Source organism: Sinocyclocheilus rhinocerous, unplaced genomic scaffold, assembly GCF_001515625.1.
Source record: "Sinocyclocheilus rhinocerous isolate Xijiao unplaced genomic scaffold, SAMN03320098_v1.1 scaffold1593, whole genome shotgun sequence".
Lineage (NCBI taxonomy): Eukaryota > Metazoa > Chordata > Actinopteri > Cypriniformes > Cyprinidae > Sinocyclocheilus > Sinocyclocheilus rhinocerous.
Genome location: NW_015656206.1, coordinates 296,008 through 315,713, shown reverse-complemented (window position 1 = coordinate 315,713; position 19,706 = coordinate 296,008). Strand labels below are relative to the sequence as shown.

At 36.3% G+C, this 19,706-nt stretch overlaps 3 protein-coding genes across 3 annotated transcripts in view; 1 reads left to right on the top strand and 2 right to left on the bottom strand.

Annotated features, from left to right (window-relative positions):
* The first annotated feature begins 4,012 nt into the window (after positions 1–4,012).
* Positions 4,013–5,350, top strand: LOC107719884 (protein phosphatase 1 regulatory subunit 3E-like). Its single transcript, XM_016527428.1, has one exon. The coding sequence runs from the start codon at positions 4,077–4,079 to the stop codon at positions 4,995–4,997; it is 921 nt and encodes a 306-aa protein (XP_016382914.1). The 5' UTR covers positions 4,013–4,076; the 3' UTR covers positions 4,998–5,350.
* A 6,501-nt stretch (positions 5,351–11,851) lies between these two features.
* LOC107719883 (nuclear mitotic apparatus protein 1-like) lies at positions 11,852–15,998 on the bottom strand. The gene is made up of 6 exons (XM_016527427.1): positions 15,094–15,998; positions 14,679–14,804; positions 13,780–13,932; positions 12,727–12,824; positions 12,534–12,647; positions 11,852–12,009 (listed from the first exon to the last, which is right to left on the bottom strand). Exons 1-6 carry the CDS (start codon positions 15,970–15,972, stop codon positions 11,877–11,879), a joined length of 1,503 nt encoding a protein of 500 aa, XP_016382913.1. The 5' UTR covers positions 15,973–15,998; the 3' UTR covers positions 11,852–11,876.
* An 8-nt stretch (positions 15,999–16,006) lies between these two features.
* LOC107719887 (myosin-11-like) overlaps positions 16,007–19,706 on the bottom strand; it is a 49,310-nt gene continuing 45,610 nt past the window's right edge. Inside the window, exons 6-7 of the mRNA XM_016527431.1 lie at positions 18,856–18,960; positions 16,007–18,718 (exon numbers count right to left, since the gene is read on the bottom strand). Of these exons, the coding sequence (XP_016382917.1) occupies positions 16,007–18,718; positions 18,856–18,960 (2,817 nt within the window). The remainder of the gene's footprint in view (positions 18,719–18,855; positions 18,961–19,706) is intronic.

The window sequence follows — 19,706 nt, the reverse complement described above, 5'->3', positions numbered from 1 at the left end:
TGATGATGTCATAGTGAAAACTATTGCTATAAAAAACTTAAAAGAGTACAAGTGCTTCTCTATAAAGAGTGCATGCATATTGTTGTGCCAAGAATAAATTTTGTGTTGCTTTTTGTTTTTCACCATGTCTTATTTAATTTAGTATAGCACATAATTTATAATTAGGTGTAATAATAATTATACAATTATGATCATTTTTGTTCTTTAGAGGCTGGTCATGTGTATAATCTAGCTATGTTCTGTTGTTTAGAGGCTATGCTGATGCACATGAAACTGGAAAATAAACTGCAGAAAAGAAATCTTTGGCCATTAATTGAATCAAGCATAATACTGCTATTTATATTAATACAATAATGTGTTTTATTTTCTTCTTCTATTCTCTTTTATTGTCCTGAGCAAATATAAGTGTCTGCATGTGTTCTAAATCAGATTATTTTTGGCACATTCAGCTGGACACAGCTTTGTAGAACATTCCCTAGTTGTGATACATTTCATGGAATGAAAATAATACTTTGAAGAAAAATAATACATTGAAGAAAAAAAAATCAACAACCATTGAAGGTTGCTTTTTTTTTTTTTGGATTATCTCTTATGGTCTTAGTATTCAAAGCCATATACAAATGACACAGGATATAAAGTACTATTCAGTTGTATATTTGTAAAGGATCAACTAGTCTACACACCTGAATTCAGCTGTTAATCAGGTTAATTTTTTTTAGTGAATGTTGGACAGTGTTTAGCTAGTTTGAACACTGAACATGCATAGATAGTAAAATAGCATGGTTCTAAGTATTTGGATGCTGCATTCTCAGAAAAACCATCAGACTTCTCTTTATCTCTTTATGTTGCGTAGTCATCTTCATGTAGCACACATTTTCAAGTAAACTGAAGTGTGAAGCTTTTGTTCTTAGACTCTAAACGCTTATTTGTCTCCAAACAGTATGGTGCAACAATGTACAGCGTTCAAAGATCAATAATATTCACATAGGCATGTGAAATCTTGTTCCGATCAGCATTAGTCGATGAGCTTCAGGTCTTTTCAGATCTCTTGCTTTGTGGCTAGAATACAATCTATAACTGGTGTTGTTCCTGGTAGAAGGCCTTGTCAATTCTTCCTGCCTGAGGTTTCTTCCCAGGGCATAGAAAGCCTGGGGTAATGTATTTGACACAGTGCTGGAGGGTAAATCATACTTATTTTGAAAAGTTATGTTAAAAATAGATGGCAGGTGATTGCTTTCCTGGGACAGCCAATGCTTTGTGCAGGGAGATTCCTTTAACCTGTAGCCGTTCTCTTCTGGAATAAAGTCTGTGAGGACCTTGAAGACATTTCCTGGGTCACCAATGACACTCAATCTTTCACCAGCAGTGACAGCTCCGGTGGCATCAGGCATCATGGCCTTGGTGACAACTTCTGCTGGATGGAAATCTGTTGGCTCCACTCTTTTAAAAAGACTGTTCCTCAGGTTTCTGGACTCTTTGACAGGCGGCAACACACTAAAGCTTCTGATGCTAAGAGCAACTGTATTTTCCTTCAGGTTTTGACACGGTTCTGTATGGTAATGGTAGACTGGTGGTGATTTTTGTGTACACTGTTCATTTCCAGACAGCAATTTGTTCATGAATGGTTCTGACATATTTTGCAGAGATAAACTGAGAGAGTATAGTTCATCTGAAGAGGAATTGTCAGTTTCCTCTGCAAGATCTAGAATGGTTGGATCAGTCTTTCTGAAAGTTTTCATTGCATTTCCAGCAGAGCAGTAGATTGGCAGATCAGAAAGATTAAGGTCCGCACAGAGGAGACAGTGAGAGTCTATGATGTCTTGCTTGATTTTTTCCCCCTTCCTTGGAGGTTGAAGAAATACACCAAAAGGAGGAAATCTCCCCCAACCTTCAACCTGTTAAAAAAATGCAGTCTGTGAGTTTCTTACTTTGAAATTATTAACGAATGTATACTTTACACTGTGAGAACACTACAGAAGCTTAATCTGAAATGCATAGGCATACCACAAAGTTTACACGGCCTTTATACACAAAATGTATTTACAGACTGTTCAGTGCTGCATTTCCACAGACATTACAACTTATGAAGTTAATGTTTTATGAAATTATGGATATACAAACAACAAAATAATGAATGAAAACAATTACAATCTTAAAATTTTTTGGAAAGTTAAATAATGCACTGATACATTAACTACAGTTGTACTGTTAATACAGTGAGATGTATGAGGGACCTAGGGAGGGACACAAGCAAACAATTACAAATGGATGATCTTTTGTTTAAATTGAAACCCATTTGTAATTATTTGTGTGTACCTCATTCAATCCCTTATAGAGTATAGGGTTCATAACACGAATATATTTAAATAATAATAATAATATAAATTCCTTATTATAGATCAGTGGATAATAATAATAATAATAATAATGTATAATTCCCAAACGAATGTATTGTTTAGCTACAATTAATGACAAAATAGTGATACAAAATGGACAACGACTGATAAACATAAATGATACAGTAATATCAATGGATAGATCAGTTAGTTCAGGGGAAAGCATTGTCAGAATATGTGTTTCTTTTTCCGATGTGTTTTGATAACAAACATGACTCACAGCATGTTCCCAGCCAGTGCAGCTCTGAAGCAAATTTATGTTGTGCTCCCTGCAACAATCCTCTTCGCTGAGATCCAACAACATATTGACATACTGTCTGCCCGAAGACTCTGTGTTCCTTTTTGTGCTGTCAGTAGTCGTATGCGTGTTTCTCAGCATCAGTAGGCCTATAGTCTGATGCACGGACTTCAGTGCTATTCATTCCGGACTGCTTCAGTCACAGCCACAGCAACAACAACAAAAGAGATTTATTTAAAAAATAATTTTGTGTTTTACAAGTTAGCTCTTAAGTTGTCAGGTCACATCTGTAGTTAAGAAAACATGTTTAATAACACCCTAATTAACTAGCCTACTGAAAGACTGCATGAAACATAGCAAACACATGTATGCGTAAATACATTAATCGAATAACAAACATGCAAAGTAGCCTAAACAACTTACGTTAGTTTTGACAACACTAACATCTTAAACGTGGTAGCCTACTGCTGGGCAATAAAAATAAGTATAGAGGCATAAACTGGTACCCTACTGCATTTCTGTTACTTAAAATGCGCGAATGGATGTTTAGAGTCCTGTTGTCTTGACAACCGTGGGATAGGATTACGTAGTGGAAAAAGATGATAATGTCGGGTGTTTTTGTACACTTGTTGTAAGTAGGGTAGCCTACATATTGTTAATGAAACAATATATTAAAAAATTAAAGTCTTAAAAATTAAATAGTAGTCTAGATTACACTGTGTGGTAGTTTGGGTAATTTATTATTTTAATATGGTCTTTCAATTTAAGGCATTCACGAAAGAATGATTATTTATTTACTTATTGCTTCATTTTCTTAATTTTGTGAAAAATTAACAGGTCAATTTAGCAATAAAGCCAGTCGCATGAATCCCTCTGTCTAATTGCATAAGCTTTGCAAAATGAATACCGATGAGCAGACATACAGGCACATTATTGATAATAGGCATCATCTTTTTTTTTTTTTTTAAGAAAGTTTACTCTGAATTGCTATTGCGGTGTTTATCTACTGTGAGACGTGATCCAGCGCACGAACTGCTTGTGGCTAAGGGGGTGAGTCTAAACTGGCAGAGAATTCAAGTACGGTGAGGGAGGTGCTTATGAATATTAATTATTGAAACACGCCGTTCAGGTTCAGCTGATTTGCTGAAAGGAAGACGTTGGTAATGAATGCTAGTCAGCTGACGAATAAGCTTACATTGGCTTATGAATATTAATTATGTTTCTCGCGATTGAGGAAGTTTGGCAAGAAACGTCGGCTTTACCTAATTAATATTCATAACCTAACGCTTTGCCATAGTAGGATTCAGCCGGCAGCAGCATCTCGGCAAAGATTGGTTCAGATATCCGCACTACCATCAACCATAGCTTTACGTATAATGCGGAAGGACGCTTAACATCAGACCTCGACTGAAACATTCTCAAAGGATTTTGCAGACACTTTTATGGAAGCCGAGGCTGCTGTGGTAATGCTGCCTCCCAAGAACTGCATCCTCAGAAACTACAGTTGTATCGCTGGGCTGTTCGGAAGCTTGACAGTAGCAGAGCAAAAGCTGGAGGACGGAGAAGAGATGGAGGGAGAGGAGGGCAAGAATGGGGACTGTGAATCGTTAGAAAGCAGCGTAGTGAATGAAAAACCGAGAGGAAGGGAGTCATTCCTGAAGCCCCCGCATAGCCCGACCCAGCGCCGCAGGTGCAAGTCTCTCCCCACATCAGCTGAAAGAGCCAAATTAGAGATCGCACGAAGCCGGAGCCCAAGCATTCAGAAAAAGGTACGTTTCGCTGACTCTCTGGGCCTGGACCTGATTTCTATCAAACACTTTGATGACACGGATATGCCTGAGGTACCAGACCGCATTATTGACAAATTCAAAAAAGCCAGAGCTCTCCACCTGAACAATTTCGACAAGTCCAACACATCAAGTCAGTCCGTGTTCATGGAGCTGCTCTTCACAAATCCAGGATCCCTGCCAGACTTCCTTGACAGAGTTTCTGCAGTGAAGGTTTTACTGGAGTCTGTTCAGGCTGATGAGTTCAGCCTCTCGGGGGTCGTACGGGTTCTTAACTTGGCTTTCCAAAAAAAGGTCTATTTGAGGTACACCTTAAATAACTGGACGACATTTATGGATATTCTGGCTTTTTACGTCCCCCATTCCAGCGACGGGCAGACTGACAAGTTTAGCTTCAAAATAATCACCCCGACCTTTCTGGAGGTTGGAGGAACGCTGCAGTTTGCCATCAAGTACTGTGTCGTGGGAGGTGAATTTTGGGACAACAACAAAGGGAATAATTACAGAGTAAGAAGGCACATATTTAAAATTTCTCCTCCGAGGGAATGGGAAAACGGCTGGATCCATTTTATTTAGTGCGCGCTTCAGCCTTACCGCTATGGCGATGCTTGCTCATGAATATTAATTTGGTGACTTCCATCGACGAATTGGCTAAGTAATAATCATGAGCCAATTCTTCGCCATAGTAGGATTAGTAATCTCTCCAGCAGTGTACCCTGACTGACCTTCCATGAAAAACGTATGTAGCATACCAGCACATAGGCTATTCATAAATGTAACACCGCGTTGTCTGTGCTATTGTCATTGCTTAAATAATGGTAGAGCATGGGAAATTAAATTAAAGTCAAAAAGGTAGCCACTAACATGCAACATTAGGCATATTTCTATCGTTGTAATACACTGAATGTTTAACTGCAGTACATGTAAGGCCATGGAGACAAGACCCCTGCTGCATTCATTAAAATGAGCAGCACCATTTTAATGAACACATAGCTTCAATGCATTGTGCTGTAATAGGATATTGTGTAATAATTACATAATCCACAGTGAGCCTGTTACTCTTCAGTTCAAGTGAAATCATGGTGCTTCAGCATCACTGTGCTTGTTTTACGTCAAACTGCAGCTAAGGGTTTAGGCTACCTCAGGCAGATTTTTGATACAATAATAAATCATACCTTTTTAGAAGAGTGTATACCTTGGGTCCATGTAAAAATTGCAACCTGTTCCGCTCTGCCTGCTGAGAGCAGGCTTTGGACAAGTGCCTCTTGAGGCCAGGGGAATAAGGATTACCTGCATAGCTCTTACAGAGACAGAGCAAAAGTGAATTTACAGAGCCGCTGAGGTGTTTTGCTTTAGCAATCCATCCATGTGCACCAATTAAATATTGCGTACAATTTCTCTTCCTCACAAAATAGTCAACAGCCTGCATGTTTTCTTTTACTTTTCAAGTCATCAAAAAATTGACCCTGTTTATATTTTTTAAATATATAGTAGTTGGTATAGTCCACTCAAAAATGAAAATATTCTCACCATTTGCTCACCCTCATGTCATCCCAGATGTACACGACTTTCTTTCTTTAGTTGGACACAAAGATTTTTAGAAAAATATTCTATCTTTTAAACATTAACACATTAACAAAAGGGGTCATTTTTTGGGTGGAGTGTCCCTTTAATGCATGCTACTGGTCTTATTGTGAACAATTCATCCTTGCATGTTTGCTTTTCTTGTTATATGCTCACTTGAAATCTAAAATGCAGTTACGTTCAGCGACCATTGCAGTTGGAAACACTTACTTTACACAATCAAGTCCAGTCTAACATTTTTTCTTGCTCATTTTCACTCTGAAATGTGTCACACTACCATTTAGTAGAGTCAGTCACAACTTCTGTTTCAGAAAATGCTTTTGTATTTAAGGCCCTGATTAAATAAAGTTCTGTTAACATCCAAACCACATCAGTCTTATAATTACTATTAAGCTTGTATATAACAGTTTATAGGTGATATGACAGAGAAAGGAAAACTTGAAATCGCATCATATGACCCCTTTAAGTATTCACCTTATCTTTAGAAAGTTGTCGAAAGTTGTCATGAGCATTGTAATGTTTGAAGCGAATGTCATAACAAATGTCAGTTGGGCCAATTCATAAATCTGTAAGATCTTACCTTCATGCTGTGGAAATATATACTGGAAGACAAAAGACAATGAGCACAGTTTTGAAAAGGGGCGGGGCTACATAAGGTCTATAGTGAGTTACTGCCACTGAAGCTGGCCTTTCAGGTTGCAGGGCAGATTAAATGACTTTCTGATCCTCTTTGTTGAAATCGCAGGGGCCCCCCGAAAGCCCTGATAATTGCCACCACCTTTCTTCCCCCCCTAGCGACAGCTACAGTTGATGATTGAACATAGAACATCACGTCACCTGAAGCTTTCTTCATTAGTGCCCTATAACCATTTTGACATTAGTCAAAAATTGTTCAGCACTTTTATTTAAGACTTTTTTGGCTGCACTTTGAGTAGTTTATTACTGAATGACAAATGATTGTAAAGCTGAACCTTTCACAAAGTATGAATAGAGCATCTACCCTTTGTAAAGTTATACAGCATTCAAAAATAATTCAGATACCTTATACATTTCATTATTTAATAATATAATTATAGTCATATATTTATAATTATATATTTTGTTGTCACATTTTGTTATGTTGCATCGTTATGCTAAAATTAATCATCTAAAAGATGATCCAGAGAAATGGAATGCACCTAAACTAAATTTCAGGTGCCACAGCAAAGAGTCTGAATACTTAACCTATATCAATGTGATATTTCAGTTTTTGTCCTTTTAAATAAACTTGCAAATGTGTTTTTTTTGGTTTGGAGCATGGAGTATAGATGTGAAAAAATATTGAAAGCATTTTAGCATAAGGCTGCAACATAACAAAATATGTGTGTGGTAAGGTTTCTTTTGGTTTCTCTCAATGGAACAAAAACCTTCCATGCTATTATAACTGCAATGTCACAGATATAATTGAAGCTTGCCCTTAAATTCTTTGCTTTCTGCATCTTCAGAACTGTCTGCTACAGTGAGATGCAGCCTTCTTCTAGCAGATTTTGGAAACAAAAAATGTCATTTTAGTCTTCATAACTGAATACAGATTAACTAGGTTGATGGATTTATATGAAGACAAGATTCTAATATAATTTGACAAACTTGTAATGAAGTTCCATTTACCTCGGAAACATGCTACCAATGGCGATTAAATCTAATGATCGATTAGCTCATATCACATCAAACCATGCAAATTATTATTATTGATCAACCTTTTTCTCAAATTGTTAATGTTAACAACATCAGCATTACGTGACTATGTGATTATAGTGTGTATTAGCGTGTAGATTTCAATTTTTGCACAGTCTAATCTAATTGTCATACTCTTCGAATTTCATATTAAGAAATTCTTTTAACCCAAAAAGCTAATTATGCTCCCTTCGAACTGGTTTTCTTTAAAATACAAATCTTTGTAATCCCAGGCTATCTGTAATCAGAAGCACATTTATAACTGGAATATAATTTAATTTCATTCACATGTGTTTCATAAACACAATCATTTATGGATTACAATCCACCATCAAAATGATACATTTAATTATTCCAGCTGCTGTGAGAAAAGGCTATAAACGATCCGCCACCTGCAGGATCCTCACATGCGATAGCCTAGTAGCCGGGACAACTTCTTTATGTTTTTTATTGACGTGACGTAATGATGCAGCGCCATGCTCGAATTTCCCGCGAAAACCTACCCGTACCACTCAAATTAGAAAACATTATTATAAGCTAACCGTTGTGAATCGGGCTAAAGTAAGGCGATAGTTTTGAACACTGGCTGGTTATGTACTTGCTCAAATATTGATTTCGGATAATTTTTAACCAAAAAAAGTTACGGACTGCAGCTTTAAATATCTGCAAGTTAGAAGTTTTATTTTTTCACGCCTAAAGAATTCTGCTCAACTCCCCCCAATGTCCTTATTGGAAACATTCTCCACACAAGATTATCTATCTAAAGGGCGGATTACCCAATTATATAATATTCTAGTAGGAAATCATAAAGAACGTGATGAAAATAAAAGACAAGCATAGATATATGACTTGAATAAAAATATGGGTACAGTGTGCTTAAAAGCACAAACACTGAATACTCGGTTGAGACTCTTACAATACAATTGGATAATGAGAACTTATATTACTCCTGTAAGATTAAATAAATTTGACCCAAATATCCCTGACCTATGCTTTAAATGTAATAAACTACAAGGCAATTTTTTTCATACTGTGTGGGAATGTGAAGAAGGGCCAAAGTTTTGGGGTGGGGTGGTTCAGTATGTTTCTCAATTTACATCTTCTCCAATTCCTTTATGCCCTGTATTATGAGTATTGAGTATTTATGAAAACAGTTGTTCTTTATCTAGTAAAGAAAGAAAATTTGTGGACTTATGTCTGCTGCAAGCCAGAAGTTCTATTGCCCTATGATGGAAGAATGCTAGCTGCCCTTCCCTTGGACTACGCTTAAAAAATTGAATTTCTAGCTTGGCTCTTGAAAAACGTACATATGTAATGAGGAAAAAAATAATTGGAATTCAATGATATCTGGAAAACATTTTTTGGACTTTGTTAAAGGATAATGATGAGGTACTAGATGTGTGAAGATATATAATACAAGTATAACAACAATCAGGATTGTATATTTCATGGTTATATTTATTTATTTTTGTATTTATTTTTTTTATTAATATTTTTTTTTTAAGTTTTGTGGTTGTGGGGATGGGTGAGAAGGTTTGATTATAAGTGTTCCTTGTTTACCTGTTAAAGTTTTGAAAAAGTCAATAAAGATGTTTTTAAAAAATACAGATTAACTGAAAATGTGATTAGCTACAAGTACCAACCAGCTAATTTTTTTTCACGAACATACATTTTTCTAAGTGTAAAAAAAAAAAAAAGAAGAAGAAAAAAAAAATTACTGTGGCTGGCTGCATAAAATCAGTTATCTATTTTTTTTTTTTTTTAAACATAGAGACTAAGTTTATGCAAATAGACATTTTTCCCCCCAGTAATCTGTATACATTTAATCCTAAAACACAACACAATGCAATACGGAATTGAATGGGTACAACACCTGTGACAAGTCAATTTCTCAAAACAGTTCGTACATACAGCACCACACAATGGATTGCCCTGTAACATGCTTAAAGCTTCTCAAAAAGCAAATATTTATGCTAGTGAGCATATCAGTGCCATCTAAATTGCAAGTCCTTGTGTCATTGTTCACAAACAAGATGTGTTTGTCAATATAATGGTGTACTTTCCTGATTTAAACTATGCCTATGGTTTGATGACGGTGATTGAACATGCTGCACTTTTTTCTGTATGATATCAGTTACAACAGATTCAAGTTACACATTGCTCTATGTGGTATTGATCTCAAGAGACTGGACAGAAGTTACATTTACACTTTTGCGGTTAGTCAATAACTATGGCCGATTCAAATATCTGAGCTTGAATTGTTCCAAGTCTTCAATATTGATGAATGCTTTACACCAGATATGCATTAGTATACTGTAATGATGAAGAGCATTTTCAGTATATGAAAAATAAAGTGTTACACCGTTATTCACTTAGCTCAGCACTTAAAAAATTTCGGACAGTTGTAGTGCTATCAATGATAGGACTTAGAAATCAAATGCAGTACACACGATTTAATTGAAGGCCACTAAATATGTCTATCTCAATTTTTTATTATGATTTAATAGCATAAATCTTTGTGCTTATTTTGTGTTAAAAAAAAAGTTGTGCAGACACATGGAAGGTCTCGGTAGTTTATTTCAACAAAGATTCACTCTTTTTCTCATATCATACTCCATGCTCCACAGATATACAGTGTTGCAAAACAGGTAGTGCTTTACACAATAATATAACTTTATGGCTCTGCAAGCAAACACATGAGAGTTTCATACTATAAATAAATTCCACAGAAACAATCAACCCTCAAAAGAAACCATAATTTAGTTTCAATTCCAAAACCATAATTTTAATTCCAAACGTTTTAATTCCAGTGTTTCTACATTGTAAGCAAGCAAACTAAAACTGTTAGAAGCTTTACTATTAATCTGATTACAGTGCAACAACTTCTAAAAGTTTGCACATTAACTCAATATTATCTCTGTACACATACAACAATTAAATTATTTTTTCATGATCTCATGTTCATTTCCAGTGCAGACAAACAAGACATTCATCTTCGGTTTATTTGATGGTAGAATGTGAAAAACAATTGCTTAACTAAATTTAAGATTCCAGTGCATAGTAATAACATAAGATAAGATAACCCAAACTCTAATGGCCATCTGTGTACCTGCCAATACACATGAGGTCTCTGCATCATAAATGCTGGTGTTGAAGTCTATATGGAAACATAGTAAGTTTCAGATCAAGGTGGATGTCTCAGAAAATCACAGTTCACCATTCTTATTTACACTCTTGGAGTGAGCAGCTAAAGGGAAGCTCCTACACTGATTATTTGATGCATCACAATAAGTGGAAGCGCCTGGACTGTGGGCCTTTCTCTTACACTGCCCACACCAGTTTTTTGCAGATCTTCTATTTGTGCAAATGTGATTTCGATGATAATTGTTTTCTAAAGGGACCAACTGAGGCACACGAAAACCAGCACATGAAGCATAAGAAGGTAGCCCATGAATATGTAGCGTGACTTCCCCCTGGATGGCAGTAGTTTGGAACAGCAGTATATGCTCCTTCCTTTGAGCCAACGATATACTGCAGTATTTCCTCTCTCAATCAGTAGAAAATATGGTTAACACCCGGTCATGCATGAAAAAAAAAAATACCGTCATGTACAGTGAAACCGGTATAATTTTGAAAAATACTGTGATATAAATGTTTGGTCATACGCCCAGCGCTAACACAAACAATTGAACTTTTCAATTAAGATATAAAGAATGATCACTGATAGGGCAGGTTCGAAAGTTAGTGAATCTCTTGATTCTCTCTCTCTCTCTCTTTATAAATTGCAACTGTAATTCTTTTAAGAATGAACAAGCTGACAGTACTTTGAATGGGTTTTAATGGTTTCAATAGCTGGGGGTCATGCATGAAAAAAAAAAAATACCGTCATGTACCGTGAAACCGGTATAATTTTGAAAAATACTGTGATATAAATGTTTGGTCATACGCCTAGCACTAACACAAACAATTGAACTTTTCAATGAAGATATAAAGAATGATCACTGACAGGGCAGGTTCGAAAGTTAGTGAATCTCTTGATTCTCTCTCTCTCTCTCTTTATAAATTGCAACTGTAACTCTTTTAAGAATGAACAAGCTGACAGTACTTTGAATGGGTTTTAATGGTTTCAATGACTGGAAGCTTCATTTATACATTAATTTATACATGAAGTACCTTGTGCATGAACAGGTGCCGGCTTGGGCGAAGAACAAGATCTTCATACTGTTCCTCGTCTCTTTCTAGCTGAATACTAAAGTCCCTTTGAGAATGCCGTAATTGGTTTGACTCCATGCTGAAACACACACACACACTTGTGAAAAAACGAGCGCATCAGATGGGATGCTCTTGAAATACTATGATCCTTTCAGAAGCTGCAGAACAACATGGGTTACAGGGGAAAGCTGGATTTGATTTGATTCTCTACAAAGTACAACAGGATGCCCAAATGCTAAAGGGATAGAGGGTTTCATTCTTTCCAATCTCACATGCTAGGAGAATAATTGTGATTAAATAGCTTTTTATTTGATAGTGTCTGGTAAAATCACTTCAATTTAATTTCCAGTTTACAGAGAAGGTAGGCTTTCCTATTGAGCTGTTCCAGAATGTTAAGCCACTTATGCGGATTCATGCAAGACTGGCTTGGATGCTCCAAGGCCCTGCTCCCAAAGAAGATCATAAGCATATTGTGCTAACATTTTACAGATATCATTTGCTCATTCTCCAGCTTCAGTGGACTTTAGTGCACACCACTTGTTCTGTGATTTATATTATGAACTTTTCAAAAAGTGATTTAATAAATGAACTTTTCTCTTGTACCTCTTTACTTTCTGTTCAGTCAACCGCATGGCTTCCTCTGCAACCTCTCTCATTGATCTCTCCTCCTCTAATCTGGAGTTTAACCGAGACAGATGAAACTCTGCCTCAGCCAGCCTGGACAAAACATTTAAGAGAGTATCACACAAAAAGCTTACAACACGAGTCATCTACAAACACTGTCTGTCTGTCAAACCTCATCCTGAGATCTCCACTGTCTGATCCACTTGGGTTAAAATCGGCACTGATTGGTTCCTGAGGGGCTCCTGGTGGAACTTCTGTGTAGACTGAACCCTGTTGAGAAATGAACTGACTTAAACATATACAAGACTTGATTATAATTTCATTTCAAGGCCCTATCATATCAGTTCCTTTTTCAGGGCCAAGAACTAGAGGTGTTGTCGCACCAGTTCTTTCTATTAGATTTCTTCTTATTATTCTTCGTCTGGCTGGAAGTGTATGGCAATATATGCTAAAAATGATGAGATTTGGCATTAAAACTTTTACATATCTTGTTCATCAAAATGTATTGCTGGGCTGTTAAAAGTTAAAATGATGAAAAGTTAACAATGTTGAGCCAAAACAGAAAATGAGGCAACACTTGTGTATATATATACGAAAATTGGTAGGCTTCATAGGTAGCATGACCTGAGTATACATTGTCAAGTTTGGTGACAGTGCCAACATTTCGATTAAAGCACAAAAAAGTCATGTGATTACTGAACCACTGCCCTGCAGCACCTCTGTGTGCACACATAAAAAAAAAAGAATAAATCAATCAATCATAAAACATTTTTTTAACCACTGACTTTTGAACCATTTATGATACTCATAAAATCAAATACAAGGAAGGAACCTTCCAACTTGGCACATTATGAAAATGTTTATTTTAAATTTTTTATCAACAGGACTGAAACAATGCAGTTTAGGGAGTTATTTGAAAACTGATATTTTTACCTATATGACACAGGTTACATTTATTGATCAGCTGATATTAAACTAGATACTTGCAATAACAATGTTCATTATAGAATTTAAAGAATCAAAAATCATACATATCAATATTCAGCTAATGCCACAGTTGCCAACAACCTCACATCCAGTTACACTATAAGGATCTATCATTCATGTTATCTTTTAGCCAACAACCCAGTAACAAAAATTATGTATGTTCAAATGGAAAGGCACCAAAACTTTACTGGACAAACTGGAATGGTTAGACTCCACCTTTACAGAAAGATAAACTCACCTGTGTGTGTGAATACTGATTTTGAAATGGTCTCTCCTGCCAATAGCAGCGATTCTGGAGTTCACTAACAGTCTGCTGTGTGTCTCTGAGCATCTTGGAAACAGTGCTTAACTGGGAGGACACCCCTTCCTTTTCCTCAATTGCCTGTTGCAACTAGTAGATATACAAGGATAATAATACATGAACAAATATAAAGGAAAACAATTCATGGCAGTAAATATAACACTTTCTTTTGCTTTCCATATGGAACAAGTGTATGGCAATATATGCTAAAAATGATGAGATTTGGCATTAAAACTTTTACATATCTTGTTCATCAAAATGTATTGCTGGGCTGTTAAAAGTTAAAATGATGAAAAGTTAACAATGTTGAGCCAAAACAGAAAATGAGGCAACACTTGTGTATATATATACGAAAATTGGTAGGCTTCATAGGTAGCATGACCTGAGTATACATTGTCAAGTTTGGTGACAGTGCCAACATTTCGATTAAAGCACAAAAAAGTCATGTGATTACTGAACCACTGCCCTGCAGCACCTCTGTGTGCACACATAAAAAAAAAGAATAAATCAATCAATCAGAAAACATTTTTTTAACCACTGACTTTTGAACCATTTATGATACTCATAAAATCAAATGTGGGTGAATACTGGTTTTGAAATTGTCTCTCCAGCCAATAGCAGCGATTCTGGAGCTCACTAACAGTCTGCTGTGAGTCTCTGAGCATCTTGGAAATGGTGCTTAACTGGGAGGACACCCCTTCCTTTTCCTCAATTGCCTGTTGCAACTAGTAGATATACAAGGATAATAATACATGAACAAATATAAAGGAAAACAATTCATGGCAGTAAATATAACACTTTCTTTTGCTTTCCAGATGGAACATTTGGATGCATACCTTGATGTTGAGTTGTTGGAGGCTAAAATCCCTTTGCTGGATCTCTCGCTGACAGTGCTGCAGATGGCTATGCAACTGGACCCAGTGTTCTGGAGACACATCTTTACCCTGCGAAGCCATGGACTCCTGAAGACACAGACAAATGTAACAAATTTTTTGTAAAACAGGAAACGTTTGAGTGCTGAGACCAAATTAGCCAAAATCTCCCTGAAAACTGTAAATGTTTCTGCATTTCACCTACTTAAACTATGCCCTAAAAATATGTACTCTTTTTGTGAAGAAAAAGATCATACTTTTGAGTGTGTAGCAGAATAGTAGGCAAGTTTTGGGACATAATACCCACATCATAATTGCATCTTTAATGGATAACTTTGTCACACAGTTGAGTGTATCTATCTAGGTATTTAGCACTAACCAGGACATGGTATTTCTCTCTCTCCATTGTCTTGTCTTCTTCCACTTTGCTGGATTGCCACTTGTGATGTTGTAGCTGGTCCTGAATTCTCTGAATCTGATAACTGGAATTTCTGCAGATCTCTTCTTTTTCCAGGACCAATTTACAGATCTCTTCTTCCTTTAATGATTTTTCACTGATAACTTTAAGCGACTCTTGTTTGGTCAAATCGTATTCCTCTTGAAGTTTCGTGTATAGTTCATCCAGTTTCTGCACTTGTGACTGAGCAGCAAGCGTGACTTGTTCCTTCTCAGTTTGAGTTTCCCTGAGCTGTGTGATCTCTGAGGTTAATCGCTCTATTTGACAGGTTAATTGTGAAACTGTGTTTTCCAGTTCTGATGCACTACCTTGCAAGTGCAGACACTTTTCCTTCTCCTGCATCAATAAATAATCCTTTTCATTAATGATGCTGATGAGATGGGTATTCTTTTCTTGTAAGCTCTTTAACTCTCCCTGAAATTTTGCAATTTCGTTCATTTCTAATTTCAGTCTTGCTTCACATGATTCTGATTGTGCCATTAACGTCTTTTTAACCAGAGAAAACTCTTTATCTTTATTTAACAGAAACCTATCTTTTTCTTGCAAAGCTGTCTGCAAATTCTGAACTTCTTCATGTAGCTCAGAGATCACTGTTATTTTCTGGGTGATTTGACTTTCACTTTCCAACAGTTTGACTTGCAACTTATTTACAGACATCTCCTGTGTTCTGAAAACTTCCTCTTTCCCTTGCAGAGCAAGCTGTAAAGCTTCAAGTTGAGAGTGTTTGGATTCTAACTGTTCTGCCAAAGATGCCAGTTCGACTCTTTTACTTTCCAATTCCTTTCGTAGGGATGTGGTCATCTCTTGTTGTCTAAATATTTCTGCCATTGAATTCTCATGATTCTGATTGTGCCATTAACGTCTTTTTAACCAGAGAAAACTCTTTATCTTTATTTAACAGAAACCTATCTTTTTCTTGCAAAGCTGTCTGCAAATTCTGAACTTCTTCATGTAGCTCAGAGATCACTGTTATTTTCTGGGTGATTTGACTTTCACTTTCCAACAGTTTGACTTGCAACTTATTTACAGACATCTCCTGTGTTCTGAAAACTTCCTCTTTCCCTTGCAGAGCAAGCTGTAAAGCTTCAAGTTGAGAGTGTTTGGATTCTAACTGTTCTGCCAAAGATGCCAGTTCGACTCTTTTACTTTCCAATTCCTTTCGTAGGGATGTGGTCATCTCTTGTTGTCTAAATATTTCTGCCATTGAATTCTTCAGTTCAGATTTAATTATAATGTTTTGGTCATTCATTGCCTGGAAATTATCTTGATATTCCACAACCTCTGTTTGTTCCTGTTTGAGCTCCTCTTTTAATCTTATATTTTCTGCTAAATGCTCCTCTAAAGTGCCTTTTAAATGTGCATTATCAGATTCAAGCTTCACAATATTTTCATTCATAATACCAAGCTGACTAGTTAGAGAAAGCACCGACTCATTTCTTCTGTACAATTCATCTGAGTGATTGTGGCATTCAAGATTTTTCTCTCTTAAAGCGCTTTCTTTCACTTCCAAAGTCTGGTTCAGTCTGGAACACTCCATTTTCTGAGAACTCATCTCTTGTTGAAGGATAAAAACAAGTTCTCTTTCATGACTAAGTTCGTTTTGTAGCAAACAACATGAATTTGATTCTTTCTGCAGCAGTGTGTCTTTCTCTGTCAGACCTGATTTATAATTACTAGCTTGTTCTTGAAGAATAGAAAGACTATCTTGTAATTGCTTGAGTTGGTGCTGATAAGCTTCCATTTGTGTACTTTGGTCTGTTAAGGTCTTTTCTTTTCCAAAAACAATATGTTTGTATTGAAGGACTTGAGAAGTGGTGGATTCAAGTTCTCTCCTAAGATGATATACTTCCTCTTTGGTCTCCCCGAGACATTTTGAGAGGGCTGCACATTCTAAAGACTTTTCCTGCAAGGTCTCAGCTCCAGACTGCTGTTTGTTTTCTATATTGTTGTGCTCCTCTACTTGCAAAAGCAAATCTTCCTTTTGTTTAAGCAAGCCTTCTATGCTTTTACGGTTTTCCACGTCTTGTGTTTCAAAAATCAAGATTTTGTTTTGTAGATTCTCCCTCTCCTTGGTTGTTTCTGTGAGTGACTTCATCTGTTCATTTGTTTGTTTCTGAAGGTACATATTCTGTTCATCAAGACTAGCAATTTTAGAAGCAAGTTTGTCATTTTCTTCAAGTGATTTTGCAACCTTGTTATTCATCTCAGACATAACTTGGGCTAGTGTAAGCACTTCTTTTTGTTTCTCTTCCAACATTTCTTGTAATTGTTGATGTTGCCTGCTCAATGTCTCATGGAGTCCAACAATGCCATCTTTTTCTAAAAATATATTAGCCATTGAATGTTTGTTTTGCTCAAGTTCTTTGTTCAATTCATTTCCTTTGAGTGTTAGCTCTTCCTTATCTCTTTGCAAGTGTTCTATTGTTTTAACACTTTCTGAAAGCTGCTGTTCAACTTCAGATATTTTGCTTGCCAGTCTTTTCTTTTCTTCTGAAACATCAGAGAGGGACTGGATGCTAGCCTCAATTTCTCTCTTCAATTGACAATTGTCATTAGTGAGATTTTCGACTTGTAAAATCAAGTTGTAATTCTGATCTTGCACAGCTTGCATTTGCTCCTTAGCATTATCCAGGTGCTGCTTTTGTCTTGCAAGCTCTCCCAAAGTCTGCTCAAGCGATTCCTGAAGTTTCTGATTGTTATTATTCACAGATTGAATACTCGCAATTTTATAAGACAAGTCTTTCTCCAGGTTTTCTTTGGCTTCATTTCGAATCTTAAGCTCTTTGTTAAATCTATCTCTCTCAGCTACTGTCTCCTCTTGAACAATCTTCAGCTTATACTCCAATACAGATATTATCTTCGACTTATCTTGGACATCTTTCTTAAGCTGTTCTTGACATTCAACCTGCTCCTCAAGTTTTCTAGAGAACATTAAAAGCTCACTTTCATGTTTGCTGACTTCAGCAAGCAACTTATTACGTTCATCCAGGAAAGAGTCTTTTTCATGCACTTGTTCTCTATCCAATAGCTGGTCTTTGAGATTCATATTCAGCTTCTGTATTTCCATGCGGAGATCCTGCATTGTTTTCTTGTCCTCTTCTGTTTGCTTGGTTAAGTCTTTAATGTCATTACTCTTTGACTCAACGTCTTTTTTCGATACTTTTAGATCAGTTTCAGTTCTCTTCAACTGTTCAATCAGCTGAGGTATTAGGACATTAAAGAACTGTTGGTCAGAAAGCTGTGGGTCTCTAAAGATTTGAACATCCTGTTCAATTTTAGTCAGCACATTCTCTTTGAACTTCATTTCCTGTTTTAGTTCATGAATTTGCTCTGAATATTCTGCTGTACTGGATGTTAGTGCCAATATATCTTTGTCCTTATCAGTGATGACATCTTGAAGTCTATCGATTTCACGCTCACATCTCTGCAAGTCATGAACCAGTTGTGCTCTTTCTTCTAGATGTGCAGCGTTCAGTCTGTCGAGATCATCGTTTGTTTGAACCAGATCATTCTGCAATGATTCTATAGTTGTCTCTTGTTTCTGGATCTGAAACAAGAAAATGGAATGTAAAGATATGTTAATCAACCTACTTAAGTAAATAAATAATATATTTTGTCGAAATGTAATTGTGGAAAAAAATGTGACATGGGAGCCAGTGAACAATCATGTCTATAAGATGTCACCTTGTCTTTCATCACACTGAGTTTGAGTGTCAGTTCTGCAACAGTTGCTTTCATCTCTGAGTTTTCCTTCTCAAAGGTGCTGCATGTCTTTGTAACTTCAGCCAGCTGCATGGGAAGGTAGTCTCAATTACTCAGATGTGATTCAATAAATCACATATACGGTGTCATTTTCTTAAATGTACGACACTGTTGATTCTTGGGTCTGGACTAAACGGTTTAAAAAACTAAAATAGATACTGAATGCAAAAAGCTCTAAAATGCTTGTAAAAATCACATACCCACAATATTTATTACATTATTTACATTCACTTGAGTGGTGAAGAGGTGTTATATTTGGACACAGGCACAATTTTTATTATTTTAGCTGCTGACCAAAACATATTCAAGTTACCATTATATAATGAATGTGGGCTTAAAGTGCACATTCTGATCTTTAATTTGAGGGTATTCACATTAACATTTGAGGAAAGGTTAAGGAATTACAGCTCTTTAATATGTACCACCCCCCTTTTTCAAGGGACCATAAGTAATTGGACAATTGACTCAAAAGCTGTTTCATGGACAGCCGTGGGCTATTCCTTCATTATTTCTACATCATCGTTATTTCCATGAGTTCCAGACTTAAGGCAGTCATTGCCTGCAAAGGATTATAAACAAAATATCAAAACTGAACATTTTATTTATGATTATATTGTCTAATTACATTTGAGCCCCTGAAAATGGGGGGGATGGTGTATAAAAATGGTTGTAATTCCTAAGCATTTGTTACATTTTGTTCAACCCCTTGAAGTCTGCACTTCAATTTCATCTTGATCGTTTCATTTTCATTATTCATATTAAATATATATATA

Coding starts and splice junctions, on each gene's coding strand:
- LOC107719884 (XM_016527428.1), top strand. CDS start 4,077: ATGGAAGCCGAGGCTGCTGTGGTAATGCTGCCTCCCAAGAACTGCATC.
- LOC107719883 (XM_016527427.1), bottom strand. CDS start 15,972: ATGACCACATCCCTACGAAAGGAATTGGAAAGTAAAAGAGTCGAACTG. Junction 14,805..15,093: donor GAGAGAAATACCATGTCCTG/GTTAGTGCTAAA, acceptor CTGTGTCTTCAG/GAGTCCATGGCTTCGCAGGG. Junction 13,933..14,678: donor TCCAACAACTCAACATCAAG/GTATGCATCCAA, acceptor TATATCTACTAG/TTGCAACAGGCAATTGAGGA.